We start from the raw sequence: 24452 nt of genomic DNA on the forward strand, positions 1-24452 counted from the left end.
TGCCCGTGTTACATCTCAACCTTGAGTTTGTGTGGATTTTTCATGTCGTGTTTGCTCAAACCTCGCCGGGTGCCCTTTGTGCTTGTGCAGACGTAAAAGATCAGTTTGATGCAAAGGTCACTGTTGCCTTTTTATTTGCAACTGTGATAGCTAGGGCTGGGACGATATATCGTGTCATTTTTATACCGATGAATTACGGTTAAATGCCGCCACATCCAAAAGCCAGAGAGCGCTATCACGCAGAAACTCCGAATATGGGACACCGAAGAAGAACGATTTACACACACAGTTCCAGGAAATGCCAATGGTCATATTCTATAGCTGTTCTTCAAACCTTTTCAAGTATTTTCATGATAACATATATTTATAATGATGATGTTTGACGATGTGTTGCATTTTCAAATGCACGTTATAAACGATTCGATCTCGTAGTGATTTTAGATCGAGCAGTACTTTCTATTGATCAAAGAGCCATAGTTCACGGAAGAACTGTGCATAAAACACAGAATTGAAGCCTTTGCGATTTCAGAATCGACCTAGACGGGTATAATTAGTAGGGGTGGGACAAAAAACCGATATGGCGATTTATCGCAGGATTTTGCCCCCCCCTCCGCGAGACATTAACTATACTCTGGCACCGGGTATTGATTTTTTTCGGTTAGGTTTAGGTTTAAGATATAGAATTATAATGGGAGATTGTTACTGTGAAATAAAATTACTCATTCCGTGAAATAGATTTTTGGTCATTCCGCCCACCCCTATGTTGAATACATCATATGACTTTTTGATGCCTTTTTTCCCTTCATTTACAGATGTCGTGATGTATTGTTATAGAATTGCCAAGCAATATATAATTTATCGTAGTATCGGTGCACTGTGATATTATCGGTATCGTGAGCCATGTATCGGGAGTCGTATCGTATCGTGAGGAACCTTGTGATTCACACCCCTAATAATTAGTGTGAATCGCGATATATATTGTCACAGCCCTAGTGATGGCAAGAATGTTGTATATTACAAGTTGTTTTGTAAGTGTTTCTTTCCTGTGGCTCAGTGGTTAGAGCATGGCGCTAGCAACACCAAGGTCATTGGTACGATCCCAGGGGATTGCACATAGTCAGAAACAATTGTATAGTACAATGCAATGTAAGTCTTCCAAATGCATAAATGTAAATGTATATCGCGTTAACCAAAAATTCTCCGTCATTGACGGATTTTTTTTTACCAGTGGCAGAAAAAGCTGAAGGCCGTCTGTCATTTTGACAGATTAAAATGAGGGCAATTTGTAATTCCCCTTTTTGGTCAAATTGGTAGCATCCAATTATTTCCTTTCATCAGAACGTGATCGTAAGCGGCCAGAGGTACCCCTGCCCTGAACGCGATCGAGAAAGGACACATGTTTCCCATTCATTACTTATAAACGCCTCGTCCATTCAGGAAAACCCATGCGGGATTAGAGGAGACTCACGGTGCGGAGCCAGGCGCGTGAATAAACAAGGCATTAGACTATGACGGCCCACCACAGTCTTAATTTCTTTCGCCATAGTTTCAAAACAAACTGAAAATCTTTTTACACTTCATAAAAACACGTCTATAAAGTTGTTTGAGTTCGTTGTTTCTGGATCTGATTCTGCAAAGCATGCATCTGTCACTCAATCAGACCCCCGCGTCGTGTTCTCTCATACACACACATGCGCGCACAAACGCGTTGTGCGGTGTTTACAGGCTTTTTTCCTTCCAAGAGCGATAGCGAATAGTGTCATTTTGGATAAACCTTAACTTTAAGTAAGTGGAAAAATGTCTCTCTGCGTCTTCTCCGTTCAATGAGCGGCAGAAGCACCACATTCATAACCAAACTGCAGCTTAAAGTTACTTCTAAGTGAAGGAATGAATGATTACAAAACAGCGTTTACAAGCACCTGTCATTGTTACTGACTGGACGTATGATCATAAACATTTGTCTGTAATTATTATTTTATGTCTGACAACAGAATAATTAACTATGTAAACGACTTCAACTGTATTGTGTATTCAGTTGTATTAAAACACAGTAGGCTAAGTTCAGAGAGTAAACGCATGTCTGTCGCGATGATGTCACAAACATGCTAATTAACACGTTACATCACCTTGCGCCATAGTGACGGGTAAAACTAGATTATGACCGATTTTTTACGAGCCTGTCTGTCAAAATAACAGTGAACAACAATGAACAAGTCTAGTGCAACCTCTGTATATGTGATATGATGGGGTGTGTCTGTTAGGTCATACTATTTTATATAAATGTATTTGATATGTGTTATAGTACGTCATGCTATTTTAGATCAGCCCTTATAAAGGCACGTGCACAAGTTGATGCATATGAGCCACATCAGGGTCCCGATGACATCATCGTAGAATAAAACTCATTTGTACGTATTACAGAGATGTGTGTGTGAATGGTAAGTGAAAACATTAAACTTGTAAACGCTAATGCTGTTGAAGTTATGACCGTGCAGGTCCCTCTGAGTGCTCACACCATGGGGTTTGAATTCTGACTTCTTAGGTCCTAAATATTTGATGGTGTAAAAAGCCAGTGTTTTGTGTGCCGGAGAAGCAGTTGTGTGTGTAATATGTGTATGTGTATGTGTATGTGTGTGACTTCAGCATTAATCTCTGTGCTCTCTCTGATTGGAAAATCCTGTTGGGTTTAAAAAAGCTCTTCTTTGAATCTAGAGCATGGCTCTGTGTGCGTGCGTGTGTGCGTGTGTGTGTGTGTGTGTGTGTGTGTGTGTGTGTGTGTGTGTGTGTGTGTGTGTGTGTGTGTGGTTCTGCATGTTTCCAGAGGCAATGCAAAGTACTGTCACTGTGTAATGTGTTGTCAAATGTATAATTGTATTGTAAGTGTTGTGTATATTTGGAGGTATGTGTGGTTAAATTGGGTGGGAGGGAAGCAAGCTTCATTCTAGGTGATTTCCTGTGTGAGCTCGAGAGACAGGAACTAGTACATGTGTTCATATGTAGGTTGCTGTGGTGTGTGCGTGCGTGCGTGCGTGCGTGCGTGCGTGCGTGCGTGTGTGTGTGTGTGTGTGTGTGTGTGTGTGTGAGAACAGATGCACAGGGCTACAGAGTGTTGGATTTACCTCCTGTGGTGATCAAATCATGCGAATCCACACGCACACACACTCACAGGTTTGTTTCATATGTTAGTCAGACATCTCATATAGAGTTCCATGCCAGGCTAATGATGTTTTTCGCCCCCTTACCCTAAACCAAACCCCAAAAAAAGGGAGTCGACTCTGAATGACACAAACGAGTCGTGCCCTAGTCCGATTCGCGAACCTCCGCTGATTAACGTCACTACATATAGTCCCCACCTACATTTTGCTAGGACTGCCCGCGAAAACTTCTCCCCCAAACACTGTAGCTCGTGAGCCTCATTCGCGGTAGACCAATCACAGCAGACTAGACCATCTGACCAATCAGAGTAGGCTGGCGGGAAGGAGGTGATTAGTCGGATGATTCGCCGAACGAATCATTTGAGAGTCAGTCAAGAAGTAAGGTAAGAAAAACTGCCTATTATAACAAAATAATAGTGTTTTTACACCTTGTATGTACGTAAACTTGTTGTTGGACACTACATAAACCAAAATAGGACCTTAAAATCAAGGAATGTTTACTCTTTAATAAAACATTGAAACGCGCTCTGTAGAGCAGTTTGTCCGTTTAGGGCTACTGTAGAAACAACATGGCGAATTCCATGTAAGGTGGACCTGAGGTGTATTTAGAAATAGCTAATTCTAAGGTGATACAAATATAACGCTTCATTAGTTATGTATATTATTGCATTTCTGTCAATCGATCCTCCAAAAAATTACAAACTGGACCTTTAAATGTTTAGCCCTTAAAACTAGCCAAACCTGTGGAAATACACACACGCACACATACGTTTGTTTTACTGTACTAGTCAGGAAATTTTGTCGATTTCCATTGATTTTATATCAAGCTAATGATATATATAATAAAGCAAATGAATAAAATTGGCGAAGACGACACGAGTATATAAGCAGCACACTGGTTCCAGATAAACAATGAGGCTCAAAACTGTTCCGTTACACGACTAACATTACAACAACAACATATCTTGGTTCTAACAAACAGAAAAACCAATGTTACTCACACATAATGATCCGAATCAAAGCAACATCCTCCGACGTGTTTTTTAGGTGATCTTTCTCTCCAACGTCTGTCTGCTGAAAGTATCTCCATAGGTATCTGTGAGTATCTCCGCTAAAAGCCTTCGTACCGCGGGTGCTAACGCGTCTCTGCTGGAAAGTCTTTATAATATTAACGCAGGTCCTGACTTTAATCCTTCTTTTTATACTTAAAATCCCCAGACCCTTTATTTTATGTAATAAATAAGACATCTCTCTTTCTACAGTCTTTCTAATGCCCGCATGATCTCTGCCCTGCGTCAACATGAGAACGACACCCTGTCTCAGCCGACGAAATCCCACTCTAGACCTTTAAGTATTTGTACTCTATCCTTAGCTTTTTACTTTGCGTTTTTACTTTGGGAAAAATAGTTTACATTGTAAACTAAAGCATATTATCGCTGTCCTTCCGGAGCCTTGGATTTCGCTGTTTTTCGGGAAATAAAAAAGCTGTACTTTTATAATGATAAAATAATGTGTTGTGAAAGTTGTTAATTGGTTAGATATTTGTGACCCTGCACAACAAAACCAGTCTTTGAAACTTTCCCTTGATGTATGATATTTGACCGAGATATAACTATTTAAAACTCTGGAATGAGGGTGTGAAAAAAATTGAGAAAATCGCCTTTAAAGTTGTTAGAGACGCTGCAGCATGCCGTTGCAAAGAAGAAACAGGTTTGTTTTAACACTCTTAGGCCCGGAAGTGACTGTGGAAACGCGAATGGCCCTGGCACTAGCACACCGCTTCTGACTCGATAGTGGAAATGTGGCTAGTGTTTTGTTGGCTATTGCCACAAATATTCCCATGCTACTCAAGACTGGTTTTGTGGTCCACATTTGCAAAATTGACTGACAAACAAAAGGTGACACAATGATTTATGGCAAAAAATAAAAATTACGATATATATGGAGATTTTGAGGTTTCTGGAGGACAGACGTGATATATCATACGTTTTGCTTCAACTACTTTTCAAAAATACGTTTGTTACGTGTTTTTTACTTTGAATACTTTTACCTTTTTGAGTAAAAATTCTTATGTCAAAGTAAGAAACTAGTAGATGTTTAAGTTTAAAACGGTAAACAAAGTGACATTTATTATTTATGAAATAACAACAACATTGTATTTATGAAATCTAGTGGACACAAGTATAGGCACTTTGTAGGAATGCATATGAACCCGTCTAAATTATTCTGAACTTTGCCATCATTTGTTTTGCCTAAAACAGAAGTACAAGATAAGATGCAGTATTAGATGAGGCCTAAAGACAATGCAAGGTCAAACTTTCATTTTCCCCTTCAGCGTGCCTCACAGGTTATTATTTTGCCTGTGTCTCATGCCTTAGTTAGTTGTTCCCTTAAATGATAACATAATTTTACAATTATACCATACCTCTTTATTGTGTGATACTGCTTTGCGTTATAGTGTAACACATTTGTGTAACACATTTATATTGCATTAGTTTACTTTTCATCACACACATACTGAGAACAGTTGTATCAAAACAACAATCCTGTGTGTGTATAAATTATGGGATGTTGTGAGACACATCTTTCGCACAGTCCTGCATAACAGGTTCTTGTCTGCCTTTGTGAGTGTCACATTGCAGTGAAGTCAGTTCGGGTGCTGTGTATTTGTGGGTGTGTATTGCTGAAATCAATGTACTGTGAAATTGATAACTCAGTAGGTGTAAGGAGATTGAACCATCAGAGAGAATAAAGATCGTTTCTGAGATGAACTTGGATTACACTGGCTGTCAGTTCCGTAATAAAAATGATTCGGCCCCTATAACGTGACTTTCTGTTTATGGGCACGTCATGCAACCGTAACATATGAAACACCATTACAGAACATCATTAGTTTGCTAGTCAACTTTAGGTATGTTTGTGATTTATTACAGTGACCAGGTTTTATTGAGGTTGCGATTTTTTTTTTATTTACGCTGTGCTGGCAATGTTAACCCTTTTAAACCGGATATGTCGTCGCCGACACATTCTACCAAGCGGTATTCATTTTACCATAACTCTGCAACCATTTGTGCAATAACAAAAATTGGAATTGCTCCTAAAAGTAGATAAACTATGGTAATAAATATGGTATATCACGGTAATGTCTTCCGTTCTGTCAGCCAATCGCTCCTGTTTTCGTGGAGAGCGGCAGGATGCAAATATGAATGGGTAGTTACGGAGCTGCTGTTTTCGTGAAGCGCTGTAATAAAATTAGCAAACAAAACACGGCAAAGAGGAGATACACAACAGAAGAGAGATTTTTGACAATGAAACGTGTGTGAGGTGGGCCTGTGCTTGCAACTAGACAGGAACTTCTTCAGACACCACCACATTTGAATGAATAGTGCAAAAAAATACACCTTGAGAACTGGGGTAAAAATAGGCGCATGAATGAACACTATGTACATGAGTGACACTAAAAAGACTTTTATGCATGTACTGTACTACAGTATATTTTTCAAGTCTGAAGTGCTAGATTCTTTAGGTCTTTAGTTTTTTGAGAATTTCAAAATAAAAATCAGTAAAAATTATTTCCTTTTTTATTTTTGTCTATTTAAATTCTATTTACAAACTCGCAATGCACAGTAATGGTCAATAACCTTAATTTGCTTAAAGACATTTGTTTTCTGAAAAAAATGATACCTTGCACATGATGATGGCACATTGTGTTAGAATTCGACAGTAAAAAAAACAAAATGTGTGAAAACAGTCTATTATTGCTTCAGGGCTAATGTGCTGGTTAAGGATCTGGATTGCTAATATGGTGGTTACAGAAAAGCACAGTGGTGTAAAGTATTGGAGTAAATGTAATTATTTACTGTACTTAAGTATCTTTTTGGCTACTTTGTAGTTGTACTGAGTATCAAAGATATTAGCAACTTTTACTCTCTACTTGACTACATTTTTGAACAAGTATATGTACTCTTTACTCCACTACATTTGTAATGACTAATGCAATTACACATTACATTTTGCATGGCACCAATCTTTTTTTTGCAGCAGTTTATTTTTGCTACAGAAGAATTAATATTGCCATTTAAAGGGCATTGAAGGTACTTCTTGTGAATTTTGCCCTGACTTCTTTATGTGAATACGAGTGCATTATCAGGTAGTTGACAATCACTGGCTTTGAATTTTTAATTTTACCTAACATTATTTTATTTATCCGTTATATTGAAGAGACCTTTTTGAAGAATGTTGGCTTACTTATGAGCACTTGAGCTTAAATGAGACTTGGGTGTTTGTAATAGATGTAGGTTATAGTGTCGACCATGATTTGTTGCAATTTTGAGGTGTTCAGTCTTATTATGATGCAAGAAAATAAATGCGATTGCTCTCCTCACGAATCGACTGTTTCTTGTTTTTCACTGACGTGTCTCTTAAGTGTTGAGGACTAGTGCTGCTTTGAGCCTACATTCAGTATGAGTAAAATACTCAAGTACTGTTAAAATCAGATACTCGAAGACTTTTACTGAAGTCGTTTTGGAATTGGTGACTTGTAACTTGTAATGGAGTAATTTTCACTGCAAGGTATCTGTACTTTTACTTAAGTATGGTTTTCAGGTACTCTTTACACCTCTGGAAAAGCAGGAATGTGTGACCTATGTCCCGAAAAGCGAGCACTTTCTTTTATTTTTGTGCACCCGAGCACACCAGTTAATCTCATGATTCTCTACAAGGATTGTCCTTTCCATTAACACATTAAACACTATGGGTAAAAGCCATTTGCTGAATATGTAACCAAATAACAAACTGGAACCCATTACCCAATGAAAGGTTTAGTGCGTCAGACATGTGATATTTGATGAAAGTTCACCACTTTTTTTGCTTTACGTTTTATCGTGCAACAACCAGTTGCAAGGTCAACCAATAAAGTGGATTGCATGCTTATAATACGTCACTTATGAAGTTCACAGCTGTTTACAGCATGAGGACATCTTCACAAGTCTTACAGACATTTTACAACTCGACACGTTTTCAGCTCCCACTGTTGTCTTATGATGGTAAAACAAGATGTTTTTCTCTTTGTTTGAAAAACAGGTTATTTAGCTGATGATTGTCACCACTTCGGTATATTACGGGGTCAATAATTGAGAATTAGATGCTATTCAGAATCTTTTTTTTTTGCAATCCATAACCTTTAACCTCTCTATCTCCATTAAAACAAAAAATATAGGCTTTTTACGTACTTTTCCCTACATAGGTTGAAGTCAAATGACATCGAACTGAAAACATACCTGACAGGTCAACATGTACATCGTTATTATAAGCTTACCATTGTAATTTGTGTGAAAAGGATCATCTTTTCTGTAACTGCTCAGATCTTTTTTTAAGCAGAAAGTTACTGTTTTAAATGTTATAATGACTTCTGGTTCAGTTAATGGTCTTTGAATGTCTATTTTCCACCAATGCGACAGAACATTGTACTAAAATGTTCAGACCCCGTTTCCCAAACTACAGCAGGATGCTCACGCTTGTACTAACAAAAAACGTCATAGGAATCATTAAGGAACTGAGCTCATTAAGTTGAATTAGTAATCAGAGTTAAGATTTTCATCCCTGGTGTTCACTCTCCGATGTTTTGTGTCTGATTCTCATCCTCGAAAGAGCTGAGCAAACTTTGGTAGTTGAGCCTTCAAAACGGTTACATTTCAAATCTGGTAAATGGAAACAGCTGCAAAGAAAATACTTTTAAGCAATACAACAGTAATATTTCTACATGTATTTAGGAAAAGTTCAAAACTATTTTTCTTATGTGATGACCTTTTTATCACTGTTTTGATTTCTTGTCGTGCTGTCAGTCTTTCACATTGCTGTTGGATAACTTTGTCACTCCTATATCAGTTATAAATATTTTCTTGGTTGTATTTTGTTCAAACTTTTGTGTACCTGAAACAGGAAGTTCTTCTGGACCAGCGATGAACCAGCATTTACCTTATCTGATGATGTCTATACAATGGCCAGATGCTTGCTTGAAGTGGTTTCAGATCGGTTTGCTTAAACTGTGATTTACAAGAGTGGTTTATTCTTTAAAGATTGTGTGCCGGCTGGCATTGTGTGTCTGTGGGCACATGTAAATGAGATGTTCATTTATCTTGATCATTTATCTTTATCAGCAAAATGCCCACATTCACCATTAAACGTACTCAATGGTGTAATCTTTGCATTGGTGAAAGTGCCTTTTGAATACTTATTTAAATAAAAAATGTAGTTTCCTCGCCTAAGAAAATAAATTCTCATTGGCATGAGGTTGAGTAATGACATTTTTTATTTTTGGGTGAATTGTACTCTAAAGTTCTTACACTGATGAAGGTTTGTCACGTTGTTAATTAGTGGTCAACCGATATGGGTTTTGATGCCAATATTGACAAAGCAATGTGGCCGATAGGCCGAGATAAGAAATGTAGTTATAGTAAATGAGAAACATACAAAAAAATAGTGAATCTAAATCAACATTTATTTTGCACAATATTAATACAATATTATCTTAATTGTACAACATTTAATGAGGTAACACTTTAATATTGACAATAAGTGCAGCTTTTTTGTTTTAGTGCTTCTTTAATCCATCAGAAGATTATAGATAAAGTGTATAATTAATGACAAAACCGAATGTAATTCCTTAATGCGATTTATTTGTACAGTAACTGCATATTAATATTAAGTTATTTTACTCGGTATGTTTCACTTTCTTAAATTAGATCAAAGTAAAAAAAATAATAATACTTTACTAATAAAGATTTATGTCTGTTTTTCTGTTTTGTCTCTGAAAACAATACAAAACCATGACAAAAAGCACAGCCTATTTATTTGCTTAGTTAGTGGCAGGTAACGTTAGCTTAGCATCTAAACAGAACAGACTAAAACGTACACTCCAGTCCACACACTTAGTTATCGTGGACAGTTAAATGCAGTGGATATTAAATAAAAATATAAAGGAATGCAAACGTATTATTACTTAACATACAGTGTATGTGGCTATGTCTCGTTCACCTCACACACGACATAGCTACACAGCTCTCATGCTCGGATTAGAGTAACAGGTTCCTGAGTGCGGGGGAAACTTGTTTGTAAGCTGGCTTTCACACTTGAAGTTTAGTTCGGAATGGGGCACGGTACGCATGAAAAATCGCTTATGTGAAAGCTGTCAAGTGAACCCGGCTGCGCACCTGGCTACCGAACCCGAGAATACCTGAAGGAGGTGGTCTGAGTTCGGTTGCTTTCGAACTGTGGCGCGGTTCGCATGAATATGAAAGCAACACGGACCCGGGTGCGCACTTGATGAGGAAGTTAAGTGACCTGCAAATGCTTTTAAACCGATTACGATGTATTTCCTAAGAGATGTTGGTGTTTAGGGCTGAAACGATTCCTTGAGTAACTCGAGTAATTCGAATACAAAAAATCATCGAGGCAATTTTTGTTGCCTCGAAGCCTCGTTTAATCCATTTAACTACAGTACACACGGAGCACTGCGTTTCCCCACGGACCGTTATTACTGATGCACAGCCCACTAAAATCTATTCATGTTACAGGGCTCTCAAGTCTCACGCATTCACCGTCAGACACACGCATTTTAGTCTGTTCACACACTCGCACGTATGTCTCATGCTGATAAATAAGTGAGAGCTTATTGACATGGTGAACTGCTATTTTACTTAGTTTTAGTCTATTTTGCGAGTGAAACTTGTTTTCCGGCTGCATTGAGTCCATAAAACTATATGCGGACTAGTGGATGCCGAATCCTGTTATTTAAACATCATCTGTCTGTTCTGCGTGTCTGAGTGAATGAACTGCACAGTTTAACGTGCTACACGTGTGATGCTCATGAATTTGTCTATGTTTTATGAGGACATAAACACATGAACTTAATCTCCAGAGTTGCTCTGAGATTTTATTTCAGAACATTTTACTGAGTGAAGCTAACACACTAAAAAACAAGCGTCTTCCAACGACCTGCCAAAATAAAAGTCCGGTTAACTCTGTATTTTTATGTGGACAAATATATCACTATTTAATAGTAAAAAAAGAAACTAAAACTAATTTGGTTAAACTAAATGCATCATGCATAAGCTGAAGTTAGTTGTTTACCTTTGAAATTATTCTTTCTATTTTTATTAATGTTTCTTATTTATACATTTGTATTAGGCCTATATTGTATTTTGAATGTAATATGGCAATGGAATGTACTAAATGGGTTTAGTTTTCACAGATATTAATGTATGCAATTTCAGCAATAAATATGTAAATTTTTCTATAAAGGAAACAAATTAGTTGTTCATTTTAAGAGACCTGTCTTATTTTCTCTTGTATATTTAGTATTGCTCTTTAATAAAGAAAAGGTACTTATTATCCGAATAACCGATTAATCAATGGAAAAATCAGTAGAATACTCGATTACTAAAATAATCGATAGCTGCATCCCTAATGGTGTTGATGATTTATCTTGGATTCGAGCAAGAGCCTGCATCGTATTTCTGCGTTGCGAGTGGAATCAGAGCGGCAGGTCAAAAATTCTGTTTGCAAGCAGCAGAAAGCCATCTGCATGCAACGCGCATACAGTAAACCCAAATGTAATTTACTCTGCTGTGCATAATAGCACCAAATTAATAAAAACACAATATATTGATATTGATATCAATATATTGATAGCGGGCGCCGGGAACAATCGCACTGAAGTTTGGACCCCAGCAAACTAGCCCAATCTGAAAACGGCCCGAGTTACCAAAAACAACACATCTGAGGCAGAGCCTGTCGTGGGATTTGTCACTGTTTGTGAGGTAAAATGTTTTCCGTTTGTTTTAATTATATTTGTGTCCCCAGTTGTAGTTACCGCTGGGCTGCAGATGTGACACCTAGCGGAACTGAATAAGACTTTGCTGCATACCGGAGTGTTAACTGTTACACACAACACAACGTCATGTTAAAACGGGAATGATGATTGGTTGTTTCACTGTCTGTCAGATGCTGGCTTTGAGTGTTTGATTTCGTTCGGGGTGCTGCGGGAGCATTTTTAAAGCATATTAAGCAGTCTGTTCTCAGGTTGTTCTCTTGGTGATTTGGTGTCGTGGGCCAACCGGTCTGTGGGGAACCGCGTGGGGTCGAGTGTAGCCATCTTCCTAAGCAACAAAATGCTAATGCGCTAACGTGACTGAAGCGGAGAATCTATTGGCTAATCGGAAAGATTTATCTGCCGATGCCAATAATAAAAAATGTCCAAGTATCGGCCGATAAATCGAGCTTGGCAATATATCGGTCGCCCTCTATTGTTACTGAGCGGTTCACACCAGATGCGACTTGCGCGAATAAATCGCGCTATTCGTGCGTAGTTGGATGCTTGAATATTTTGAGTTTACTCGCTTCATTTGCCCGTGAAAATTCACTTGAAATTCACAACAGATGCGAATTCGCGTCATGGGAGGGGCTTTCTGCTTCTTGCGAAATGGCTGACATGGATTTTGTTCAGAGGGTAGCTGCGCTTTGTGTTATGGAAGGCTGAAAAACGGCGTAGACCGTGTCTGGGTCCATCAGATCATTCAGAGGCTCATACAGCAACGTTGATTTTGTCCTCCATTGTTGTTTCGGATTTCTGTCTCCGCTTGCTACGTCGTAATCAAGTCACTACTAGAGCAAGCTCTTGATTAGTTAACGCGGCGCAAATATTCGCCAAATTTCAGATTTTTCAACTTGTGCGATTCGCGCGAATCACGCGTTACGCGCGTCAAATGCTGCCGAAACGCTCAATTTGCGTGAATCGTGTCATTCGCGCCACAGGATGTCTATCGCGTCTTTGCATTGACTTAACATGTAAATCACTCACGCTTAACGCTTCTGGTGGGAACGCACCATTAATCTGACACACACGACCCATAACCTGCAGAGGTGAGTGAAGGAACACCCATGGGATAAACCCATCTCTGTTTTCTCTGTTGCCATATGCACATTACGTATGCATGAAAATGAGGAATAAAGGTTGTTTCTGGGCTAGCGTTATCCTCGGGCTACATTAACCGGAGCTTATTCATGCACAAACATTAACTGGACTGATTGATGGTGAACTTAACTGTTGTCAGCCAAATCGATGTTCTGTTCCCAACCGATCTTCTGATTTTTTAAAAGATCACTTTAAGCTACCAAATGCTCTAGAAAGAAAAGTTGATTGTGCATTTTTTGTGTGACGTTTTAAAAACGTCTAAAAGCTTTCCGAAGTGTGACCTTCATCAGCTGTATGTTTCCTAACCAACAATCCTCATCAGCTCAGCCATACTGAATGACTGGCAAGCACTTCATTTTGCTGCGGACCAGTGCCTTTGACCTACATTACATTAAGGGAATTAATTCGTTCTCTCTCACTCGCGCCTCTCGTCTGTTTGGGTTTGTGCGGTTGTGTGATACAGATGCTACACAGCCTTTTTTTAGCATGACTAAATAAAAAGTAGCATTAACAACATTAAACAGAGTTTCAATGTTTTAATGATGATTCTCTTAATGTGAGATAAAAGTGGGAAGGAAAAGAAAGCTTGTATACTTGCAATGTGGCAGACAGACGAGGAAGTCGCAAGATGTGTGGTTAAATTCCTATGGCTGGGAATTTATTATTGGCTTATTTTGGAGCCACTGTGGTAATAGGAGCAATAACTTAACTTGGTTTATATAATGGTAATGGTATCAGATGGTAAGTTATTATAGTTTTGATTTGTTTTATTTCGTTTTTATTAATATTTTAAATTAGCTTTTATTTTTTTATGTAAATTGTAGTTAAATACAGTATATAGCAACTTTGTTATATGCTTGTCATTTTATTATTTATTTGTTATTTTTTATGTTGCCATAAAATATTAATTTGTGTCTGTTTTAGTTTTAGTTTAGTTTATTATTAGAATTTTAGTGCTTTAAACTTATTTCAATTTATTTCTGAGGCAACATTTACATTTTTCGTTAGTTTATCTTTTTTCCAATAATGTTTTGCCAATATTTTTTTGGATTTTGAGTAATTAGTATTTAGTAAACTAAAATAACCTTGGTAATATCATTGTTTTTTTACTAGGACTTTAATTTGCATGGCACGCCAAAAGAAATACTGTAATACAACATTTCATGTTTCATACATGTGCAACAGTTAAAGGGATAGTTCGCCCAAAAATGAAAATTCTTCATTTATTCAGAACACAAGATATTTTGAATAATGTTGTCAACCAGACAACATTGGCCACTATTGACTTCCATTGTATGGGCACAAACCACTGAGACATTTCTCAAAATATCTTCATTTGTGTTTCACAGATGAAGAGTCACATACAGGTTTTGAATGACATGAGGATGAATAAATGATGACAGAATTTTTATTTTTGGGTGAACTATCCCTTTAAGTATTTACCTTGGGTGAAGTTTTTGGCTGTAGCTTTCTCTCTTCATTGCCTTTCTTTTTAGAACAGCTTATGTTGTCCATTATAACATTGAATAAACAATGAGAGCGTTATTTTCTGGTTAGTTGAGCACAACGCCCATTACTTCTTTTGCATGTAGCTGAAATGGTTTTCTTATCTCTCAGGACATGAAGCAGAGACCCGGGCCCAAACTAAGGCTCTAAACAGATATTACAGATGCCTGTTATAACTATTTCTACAGAGGCCGCCATACTGTTACATGTCACACGTTTAGAGCCAATAAATTGACTTTGCGTGGGCGTCATGATTTCTTTACCAAATATTTTATTTGGGTCAAAAGTAATTGTGTAACGTTATTTATTATTAGCAGCAAGTAACTTTATGTGGACTGTTTTATTTTTGCATGGCCACATGTGGTTACGTGTGTTTGCTTGAAAAATCTGTCTTATTACTAATCTTATTTGTTGCATATAAGGTTTTATTGCCCAAGGCGATAACTCTCGGGGTGTGATGCTGCTTAATGCTATGAATCTTATCGCGGTAACCGACTGTCAGGCTGCGCAATGCATCCTGGGAATGTAGCGAGACGGTTAACCTCAGGTTTCTCCAGAGAAACGTCTCTCCCAATTACTTGGTCACCTGGTATTCGGCAGATGCTTTTGTTCAAAGCGAATTACAGTATGCTAATAGCAGGACGAGCCCCCTGGGGTAATTTGGGGTTAAACCCCTTATACTAAAGGCCGCCCTGGTGAAGGGCGATCTTTGTAATGTCTTGTAATGGATTTGGGTAGTTCACCCAAAAAAATTAAATTCCCAATTGCAAAACATTGCATTACACTCGTGGGAACCAGCGATCCTTAGCAATGCTGTTAAACCTGCCGTGATGTGTCTTAAAGCGGCATATTATTTAAATATACACAAATGACATTAATTGTGGTCGTCCTCACACAGTTATTGCATTACTTGGAATAAAGCTCATAAATCGAATAAACCCCCTTTTAGAATGTATTTGTTACGTTTTGTTGTATTCGGATGGAGCTTAATGGTTGTTTTTCACCCCGTTGCATGGAAAGTAGCTGACAAAGGATAATAATGTTACTTTGTTTTCTATGAAAGATGGTCATGTTTTGGGGGACTTTGAATATTTTCTGGGAAGTAACTGTTAAGATGTAATTTACATCCTTGTACATACAACTACTGTATTTCTCTTTCGGTTAACAAGCCTGCAAAGTAGCTCATTGTCATTGTTTAGATCCAATGTCCCTGGAGTCTTTGCTGGACTCTGCTGTTGTCATTGATCTTAAACGCTTTCCCAGGTTTGTGCTGCGCTTAACTGAACCACCTCCTACCCAGAGATTTGTTTTCTGATTGTATTTGAGCTTTTCATAGTAGGTGGTGAATCATTCTGCTACTTTACAAACGCGACTTCTCTGCTTCTTATGTAATTCTCAGAGACTACATGCACTCTAATAGTTTCAAATCTGAAAAAGAAAGAACTTAAATTGTAGAAATAAGGGCTGCACGATTAATCATATTTTAAAGATCATTGCATCCCACCATTAATTAAGCATAATCATGACGATATTAATAGCATAATGTGTTCATTTTTGCAGATAAGTGTACAGATGATAGAGCACTTTGAAATACAGTGTCGCAGCAGTTCAACTGCGGCAGATTAAGTACAGAATTAATAGTCTGTAAAGTGTAACGAATATGCGGAAGTGAAATAAAAAGTTGTAAACTGACAAAATAATCACTATGAATCGGGGATGTGTTTCAAAACGCTCTTGCGGTACTTTTGTGTTATACTATCGGTCTGGCGCAGCCCCGCATGAAGTCCAACGCATATACATATACTGTAGATGGATTAGTTTTTATAAAAACACGTAGTATTATTTTTACTAACATTCATTTTAATTTCAGTGGGGAACTGAACAGTGTTTTGACAGTGTAAGTTACAAAATGCGGTAAAACCTTAACATTTTGCAATTCTGATTTATCTGATATTCATTACAGCAACATTTTTGACTATGTTGACTGAAATGGCGAAATGGCCATACAAAATTGAATGGCTTGAAATATTAATAATGGTTGAATTACTACTCCTTTATAAGTCCTGTTGCAATAAAGGGGCTAATAAATATGGAAATGTAAATGTACAAAAATAAAGTAAAAAGTATTGTAAAGTACTGACGAGATGCCATTTTTTAAAATTATATTTAACGTCAGCACTGCGTTGCAAATATCATCCTATTTGTTTAAACTTAATTTATGGAACTATTAAACATTTAACTGATAAATCTAATATTGATATTCAGTATCAGGTAATTGTAATGGTTTGTATACTGTATTGTGTGGCAAAGGCTGAAATATTTGTTTCAGGACAACAGGATTCTATGAACATTAGAAACTATTTTTCATATTTAATTGTCATTTTACTGCAAGACAAACGAGTAAAAAAATGTATCATTGTGTGGAGGGGGGGCTAATATGAGAGGACGTGGTCAGGGATATGGCCTGTGTTCCTTCTTTTTTGTTCTTGGTCAATCACATGACTGATGAATAATCGTAAATAAAATTTTGAGCAAAATAACCATGATTATTATTATTTTACCCATTACTGTGCAGCCCTAGTAGAAATAATTTTCATATTTTACAAAATACTTGTTTTGCTGCGATTTTGTTTTTGTGTGTTTTGCATTTTATTTTGATGTGGGTTTTTTTGCGTTGTATTTGTTGTGTTTTGTGTCATGTTTTATTTAACTTTTTTAGTGTCTTTTTTTGTTTTATTGTTGTGTTTTGTTTTATATTTTTGTTGTTTTTTCATTGACTTATTTTATTCATTGACACATTTTTTCAGTGACTTTACTTGCATTAAACATTTTGAGTCTACTTTGCAACAATGACTATTTGTGAATTAGGAAAATAAAAACATTTGTTGTCATCGTCGCTGTCTTTCCAAAACCTCAGACCTTATCTGCTATTTTTCGGGGAATAGAAAACACTTTTTAATACTTTTATTAATTATATATTTGCAAAACCCAGTGACAAACATAAAGAGTGACTTTATGGCAAAATATGCAATGTTTCGGAATGACAGCAGCGATGTATTATTTAAGCTTTCATGGTTAAATAACGTTGTTCAGCTTTGTGTAAGTGTGCCCTTGGTCACCAGCGGTTGTGTAGTTTTGTTTGACCTCATTTTTATTTTGACCATCTTGTATTGCTTACTTAATACACACACACTCATATAAACGTCTCATTTACTGCATAGCGCCTTTTCGCTTTAATCGTATTTTCCTGTCTGCCTTTCTTTTTCTGCATCCAGACATCTACTCATTAACCAGAAGACCAAGCGATAGAGGTCACTTTGTTTAAAGGTCTCTCTCTCTCGCACGATGTGACCGTGTGTTGAGGACGAGTGGCGTGGGCTCGCATGCCACATGAAGCTCAGATAGTGCAGCGTTGGGAATGTTGCCTTTAAATAGAGTCGTCTATGCGGAGACGCAACCGATCATACCGAATTAAAGCAGCGAGGCAGGAGAAGCCAGCTTGTTCTAGTCCTGGGCTCTCTTTCTCCCTCCCTCTCTTTCTTTTTCTCCCACGGCCCTTTTCTGTCTTTCTCCCTTGTTCTATTTCTCTCTCCCTCGGCCAGCCATGAGCAACACTGTCTGCTGAGTCATAAACAAAGAAAAAAAGAGGCAGAGAGAGAATGTGAGGGGTGCCCTGGGAAATGGAGAGGAGGTTGTTTTTTGACCCTTTTTTTCTTCTCTTTCTATTCCCCCACTTCCTCTCTTTTCGTCCGCTCTGAAACACTATGTTTCACCTCTTTTTCTGGCAACTAACTTTGGTGTTTCTTATGAGATTCCTGAGAGAAATTATAATATTATTACGGTGTTGTTTTATTGAAACATTGCTCTCACTTTTAATTGGGTCGTATACTCTTTTGTAACTTATGTTTTCCTTGAGTTACTCTCTTCCAGAGGCACTCTCATATGTTCCAGAGGCTTCCTTCAGAGACGGCACCATAACTCATATGACTGATTTGGAATGCTTTTTTGATAATAATAAAAAATAACTATTCTATATATTCTATAAAGTATATCTTGTTAAATGCTACTTTCCAGTGGAAGAATATAGCCAAAACAAGAGGTGCCATTAATAAAATTCCTCCTTTTTGAAATGACCTTTGGTTAATAAATGCTGCCTCTGAAAACAGCTCACTTGGTTTAGAAGCAAACCCATATTATAAGTTAACATTTCTTGCACAAAAACAGTTTGTTACATCACACGATTTTCTGAATGACCGTTATTTTAGCTAGGTTTCAATAAATGGTCCGGGTGCAAAATGAGGGAGCTATATCAAAGTGTGTTTAGTAGAGGTTTACATCCAAAGAGCAAGAAATCTTGGCCTGTTTTGATGTAAATTTTAAGATATATGCATTCGTTGATGCTTCTGTAGTGCTGTTATGTTTTGAATTGAACAGATACACACTGAAAAAAATAACTTGTAGAATCTACTATAAGAAAAATTGTGCAAATTGTTACGAGGAAGTAAAATTTGCTTCTATTATTCAAGTACAATTTACTAACCAGAATAAAGTAAATTCTACTTATTAAATACATTTAGTTTTTGTTAAAATATCAAGTAAATGTTACTTAAAGTAAAAAAAAAATACGCTGCACAAAAACATGTCTAACTCAAACTTCATGGATCACTAACTTTCATATTGAAATATATTCTTTTTTTACAACATAGATGTTAAGTAAGAAGAGACTGGTGGTCTCTGTACTTGCATTAGCACAGTTACTGCTCAATAATTGAAATAACACACTTCATGACTAATTGTGTGCCTCCCTCAGCCTAGGCACAAGCACCGCTCTTCTGAACAACGGTAACAACAAAACCTGAACTTAAAAATAATACCAAAACTCTCCTAAATCTCAAAGATAAATGAACAAAAAACACGAACAAGTCTTACTGAAAGACACTTAAAATTACATTTAATCTGGAAAATTATTCTCCTAATGCAGTCAGATGCAAAGCATGCTGGGAACTACAGATCAACTGCCAAGCTAGTTATATCTAAAAAAATTATGTATGTAGTCTCAACACAAAATAAATAAGTAAACATAATTTGACTAATTTAAATGGGTTTAACATAATAAAATTGAGTTGGATTTACTTAATTAAAATTACTCAAACCAAAATTTTTAGATTTTATATCTTTACGTTATTTTAACTTCTTTTTTTTAAACAAGAACATAATTATATTAATATCAATATTAATAGTATATTTGAATAATTTCTTTTCATAAAATCTACTAAAGCACATAATCATTTTTTTTCAGTGTAGGTTATGCTTATTATATCACAGGTCTGTAAATTAGTGAGTATAAACTCTTGACTGTAATGATCTGACGGTGTTATTTATTCATCTGCCGTGATGAACGACGACACTTCTGATTAAAGAAACCTATCTCAGTGCTGCTTACAACTCATATCAAAGACTTCCATCTCCTGACACACAGACGTCAGGGTAATAAATACATAATGCTCTCTCTCTCTTTCTCTCTTGCTCTTTCTTTCTTTCTTTCTTTCTTTCTTTCTTTCTTTCTTTCTTTCTTTCTTTCTTTCTTTCTTTCTTTCTCTCTCTCTCTCTCTCTCTCTCTCATATCTCTCTCTCTCTCTCTCTCTCTCTCTCTCTCTCTCTCATGTGCTGTACACATGTTGCATTGCACACACTCACACACTTGTGATTTGTGTGTCAGTCCTAAAATTATGTGGCAGTATTTTTACGGTCTGTTTTCGCATAATGGTTTAACTGGAGTTTTATATTTATTTATGTTTGATTGTGCTAGTTCCACCTGTCTTAAATGCATATTTCTGAAAAATTAAGTCCTTTATTGGCTGCTCCTGTAATAAGTCAAAACCAAGAACAATAAGTGATTGAATATTTGATGATAATTTCTTCTGTTCGCTAGTGATGTGCTCCACTTTTAGTCCCAATGTTGTGATTTTTGTGGAAGCTTGATGAAGTGTTTCCCGTGGGCCGTACATGTTGTATTACTTGTTCAAAGGATGTCCCGTTTTACTTTCATCTTTGATGGATGGAAAATAAATGATTGATTTTAATCCACAAATTGCACGTGGAGGAATATCAGGAATCCTGGAGTAACATCAGCATATCTGATTGGAGTGGGTGTGTCAGCCAATCATTAATTCCATCATGACCTTTCACACTGTTAATGATCTTTAGATTGTACAAATTGTATTTTACCGTCTGTATACTCAGTAGGAATGTATACTTATAGTACAGAAAAAAAATCAATGTTTTTGTACTTAATATCTTGAAGAGAGCTGTTGTGCACATGGAGCTACTCGCATCTAAATGTCAGGATTGGCAAAACGATAAGTGTTTCTTTTTCCCCTCAATTTCAAAAGTCAGCATCCGATGAAGTCTCTCATGCTGTAATACACATGGGACCTCTCCGTATTTCACCCTTTTCTAATCTAGCTAAACCTGCTCGCTAATCTCTCAAGCTCGGCACAATGCAGCCATAGATTTACAGTTGTTCCTACCAATGTTGTAAATAACCAGCATGGACGTGTTGTCATTAGACGGACTCTCTCTATCACGCTCTCGCCGTTGGGCTCTTACAACCTGTTGGTTCTGCGTTGCATCATCTCACCTCCACGGCCCCCCTCTGGTCTTGTCCCGAAGCGAGATTTTGTCTCCTGTTGGTGCAATCTGATTGGATAAAGATCTCTGGATCTCGGCCTATGAGGGAAAACGCTTTTGTATTTATAGTCACAGTTTGAAGCAAAGGTGGAAGGCGGCAACTCGGCACGTGAGTTGGAAAGCGACAGAAGCGGGGTGAGAAAGACAGACATGATGCAACTTGAAGACATTGTGCTGCCTGTTGCCTACGGGACGGGGCGTCCAATCACTGTTGACTTTGAGTAAATGAATGCAACACAATTTAGGCTTAAGTTTGTTTTATGTGATCGTTTCATAATCAATGTGCTATTTGTTTGTATGCGTTTTGTTTCTCTATTTTAAATACAGGTGTCACCACCTTTTGTTCTTTGGTCAATGGCCGCTTGTGTTTCAGATGTCCAGTGACTTAGTTTTACATACAGGTGGTGTGTGTTAGCATAATGAGCAATGCTGTCAGACGTTGAGCTGTCTTCCCATGATGACTAAGCAATCCAACATTCAGTGCCAACACGTTTGTGCCGGACTAGATTTCTATCCTAAGCAAGCACATGTGCGTAGTCACACACACAGTGACACACAACATAGTTGATGGTTAAAATCTGTCTTTTGTACAGTTTTAAGTAGAGTTCACACACAGTTCAGTTATAAACCAGAGTGACTCTGAATTCTAAAACTGATCTCACACCTACTTGTTTAGAGCGAGTTTGCTAAACAACATAAAAGTTGAGTCACATTACAAAAATGAAAAAATGTTCACGTTTACTCGCACTCATGTTGTTTTAAACAAATGTTGTAGAAATTAGGTTCAGTTGATCTTTAATGCATCAGATTCGCTTTGGGTGAATAAATGACATTTATTCGCCAACTTTCTTTTGTCTTCACAGGCAAAGCAGGTAAATGCCGGGCCTGCTGAATGAAGGCGAGCAGAAGCACGTGGACATCAGAGGTTCCGTCTAACTCATGATGCCATCGTCCACGCGGAAGGGGGGGGGGCTGAAAGATCCCGAGTTGGGTAACCTCTTTTTCAAAGATGACCCAGAGGAAGTCTTCTGCGACCTGCATGAGATCGGCCATGGGAGTTTCGGTGCAGTTTATTTTGTGAGTATTATAGCCATCAAATGTTTTTTTCAGCTGTGTCTGTTACAAAGATCAGAATCAAGCATTACAAAGAAATCCACCACCAGGGGTCTCTTCCTTTTTTTTTTTTTTTTTTTTTTTTTAATTTTTTTAACGAAACATTGTATACTGTAATTTTGCTGCTATGTTGTATTTTCTTAAATGCCATTGATTAACGGTGTGACTTACATTTTAAAGGAACGGTTCACCCAAAAAGAAAATTCTGTCATCATTTACTCACCCTAGAGTTGTTCCAAATCTGCATAAATTTCTTTGCTTTGATGAACACAGAGAAATATATTTGGAAGAATGCTTGTAACCAAACAGTTCTTGACTACCATAGTAAGAAAAATTGTAATGGTAGTCAAAAGTACCCCAGGACTGTTTGCTTTCCTACATTCATCAAAATATATTCTGTGTTCAATAGAACAAATACATGTATAAAGAATTATTTTCTACTATGGTAGTCAATGGTGGCCAAGAACTGTTTGGTTACAAGTAGGGCTGGGCGATATGGCAAAAAAGTAAACTCGATAGTTTTTTTCTATATTGATCGATAACAATATTTATTTTGGTATATATTTAATTAAAAAAACTGTATTTAAAAGAATCTATTTTAAATGCAGTTTGTTAACAAAAGTTAACCTTTAATCAGTTAAAATTCAATTAAATTAATGCACTGTTGCAACAGAGGAAATTAGGCCATAAACAACATGTACCAGTTCATTCTCATTTTGACTCAATTGACTCGTTAAGTAAAGGGAGTGTTCATTCAGTACATTCAACCAATGAAAGGGCTCCGTTACTGTGTACATTCGAACGCTATTGGCTCAGCACCTGCGCACATACATAACGCTGCAATAATGTCTTGCTCGAGTAGTGGGATTCATTCAATGTATTCAGTGAACCTTAAAGACATCTCACATAAACTGTAGTACATTTCTTTAATCATGCAAGCATCTTACATACAAGGTTCAATATTTTAATGTGCACACAAACTCACTTCATTACATCTCTGATCTGTACAGGGCAGCGCTGGTTTGTTTCATATGCACCAGCTCATGTTAGCAGATATGTTAACGATGGATATAAAAACGTTTGTGCTTGAGTTTCGAAGTAACTCGCTTGCAATTGCGCCTCAAGTTTGTTTTGTTCAACCGGCGATTGCGAAAAAAATAAGACCCTTGATAAACCGATGACAACTCGAGGTTAGTTTCACCTTTGTTTCCGCTTCCAGTAATATTTTCCTCCTCGTGTTGAGTTTTCTTTGCCAAGCGCAGTATGAAATGGACTTTGTACATTGACGCGCACGATAAAAGCTGCACGCTGACTGACTGTTGTTGCGTTTATTTCTGCGTTCTGTTAAACTGTAAGATTAATCCATATCGAGTCAAAATGCCAATAGCTTATCATCGTTTTTGAAATACATTCTATCGCGATTCGATATGATATCGTTTATCGGCACAGCCCTAGTTACAAGTAGGGATGCACATATTGACTGTTTAACCGTTAACCGATAGTAAAAATTTTGACCGGTTAATATTATCAGTTAAACGATTTAAAAGGTATGTTTATTTTAAGTCAAATAATATTAACAATATTTTTTTAATAATACGTTTTTAATTAACTATTAAATCATATTTAAACATATTAAATCATATAGTTAATGTTTGGATAACGAGTGCCGGTTCTCGGTTAGGGAAATTAACCCAAATGAGCATCCCTAGTTACAAGGATTCTTCCTAATATCTTTCTCTGTGTTCACCAGAACAAAGACATTTATACAGATTTGAAACAACTTGAGGGTGAGTAAACAAAGACAGAAGAGCTTTTAAAACCCAAAAACTGCACCCTCATGACAAGTGCATTTCTTAATCTGAGAACTAATAGCATAAAGCATCTGATTCGAAATCTGCGACAAGACTGTTGTGCAAATCTCTCTCTCTCTCTCTCTCTCTCTCTCTCTCTCTCTCGCTCTCGCTCTCGCTCTCGCTCTCGCTCTCGCTCTCGCTCTCGTCGCACCTCTCGCTACG

General features: G+C 37.2%; 1 protein-coding gene across 4 annotated transcripts in view; it reads left to right on the forward strand.

Annotated features, from left to right (window-relative positions):
- The window catches only part of taok3a (TAO kinase 3a), a 60555-nt gene that overhangs the window by 12287 nt on the left and 23816 nt on the right, over positions 1–24452 (forward strand). For all 4 annotated transcript variants that reach the window (XM_057351424.1, XM_057351432.1, XM_057351416.1 and 1 more), the window contains one exon: positions 22188–22401. In XM_057351424.1, the coding sequence (XP_057207407.1) occupies positions 22264–22401 (138 nt within the window). In that variant the 5' untranslated portion in view covers positions 22188–22263. The remainder of the gene's footprint in view (positions 1–22187; positions 22402–24452) is intronic.

Source organism: Triplophysa rosa, linkage group LG2 (genome assembly GCF_024868665.1).
Source record: "Triplophysa rosa linkage group LG2, Trosa_1v2, whole genome shotgun sequence".
NCBI lineage: Eukaryota > Metazoa > Chordata > Actinopteri > Cypriniformes > Nemacheilidae > Triplophysa > Triplophysa rosa.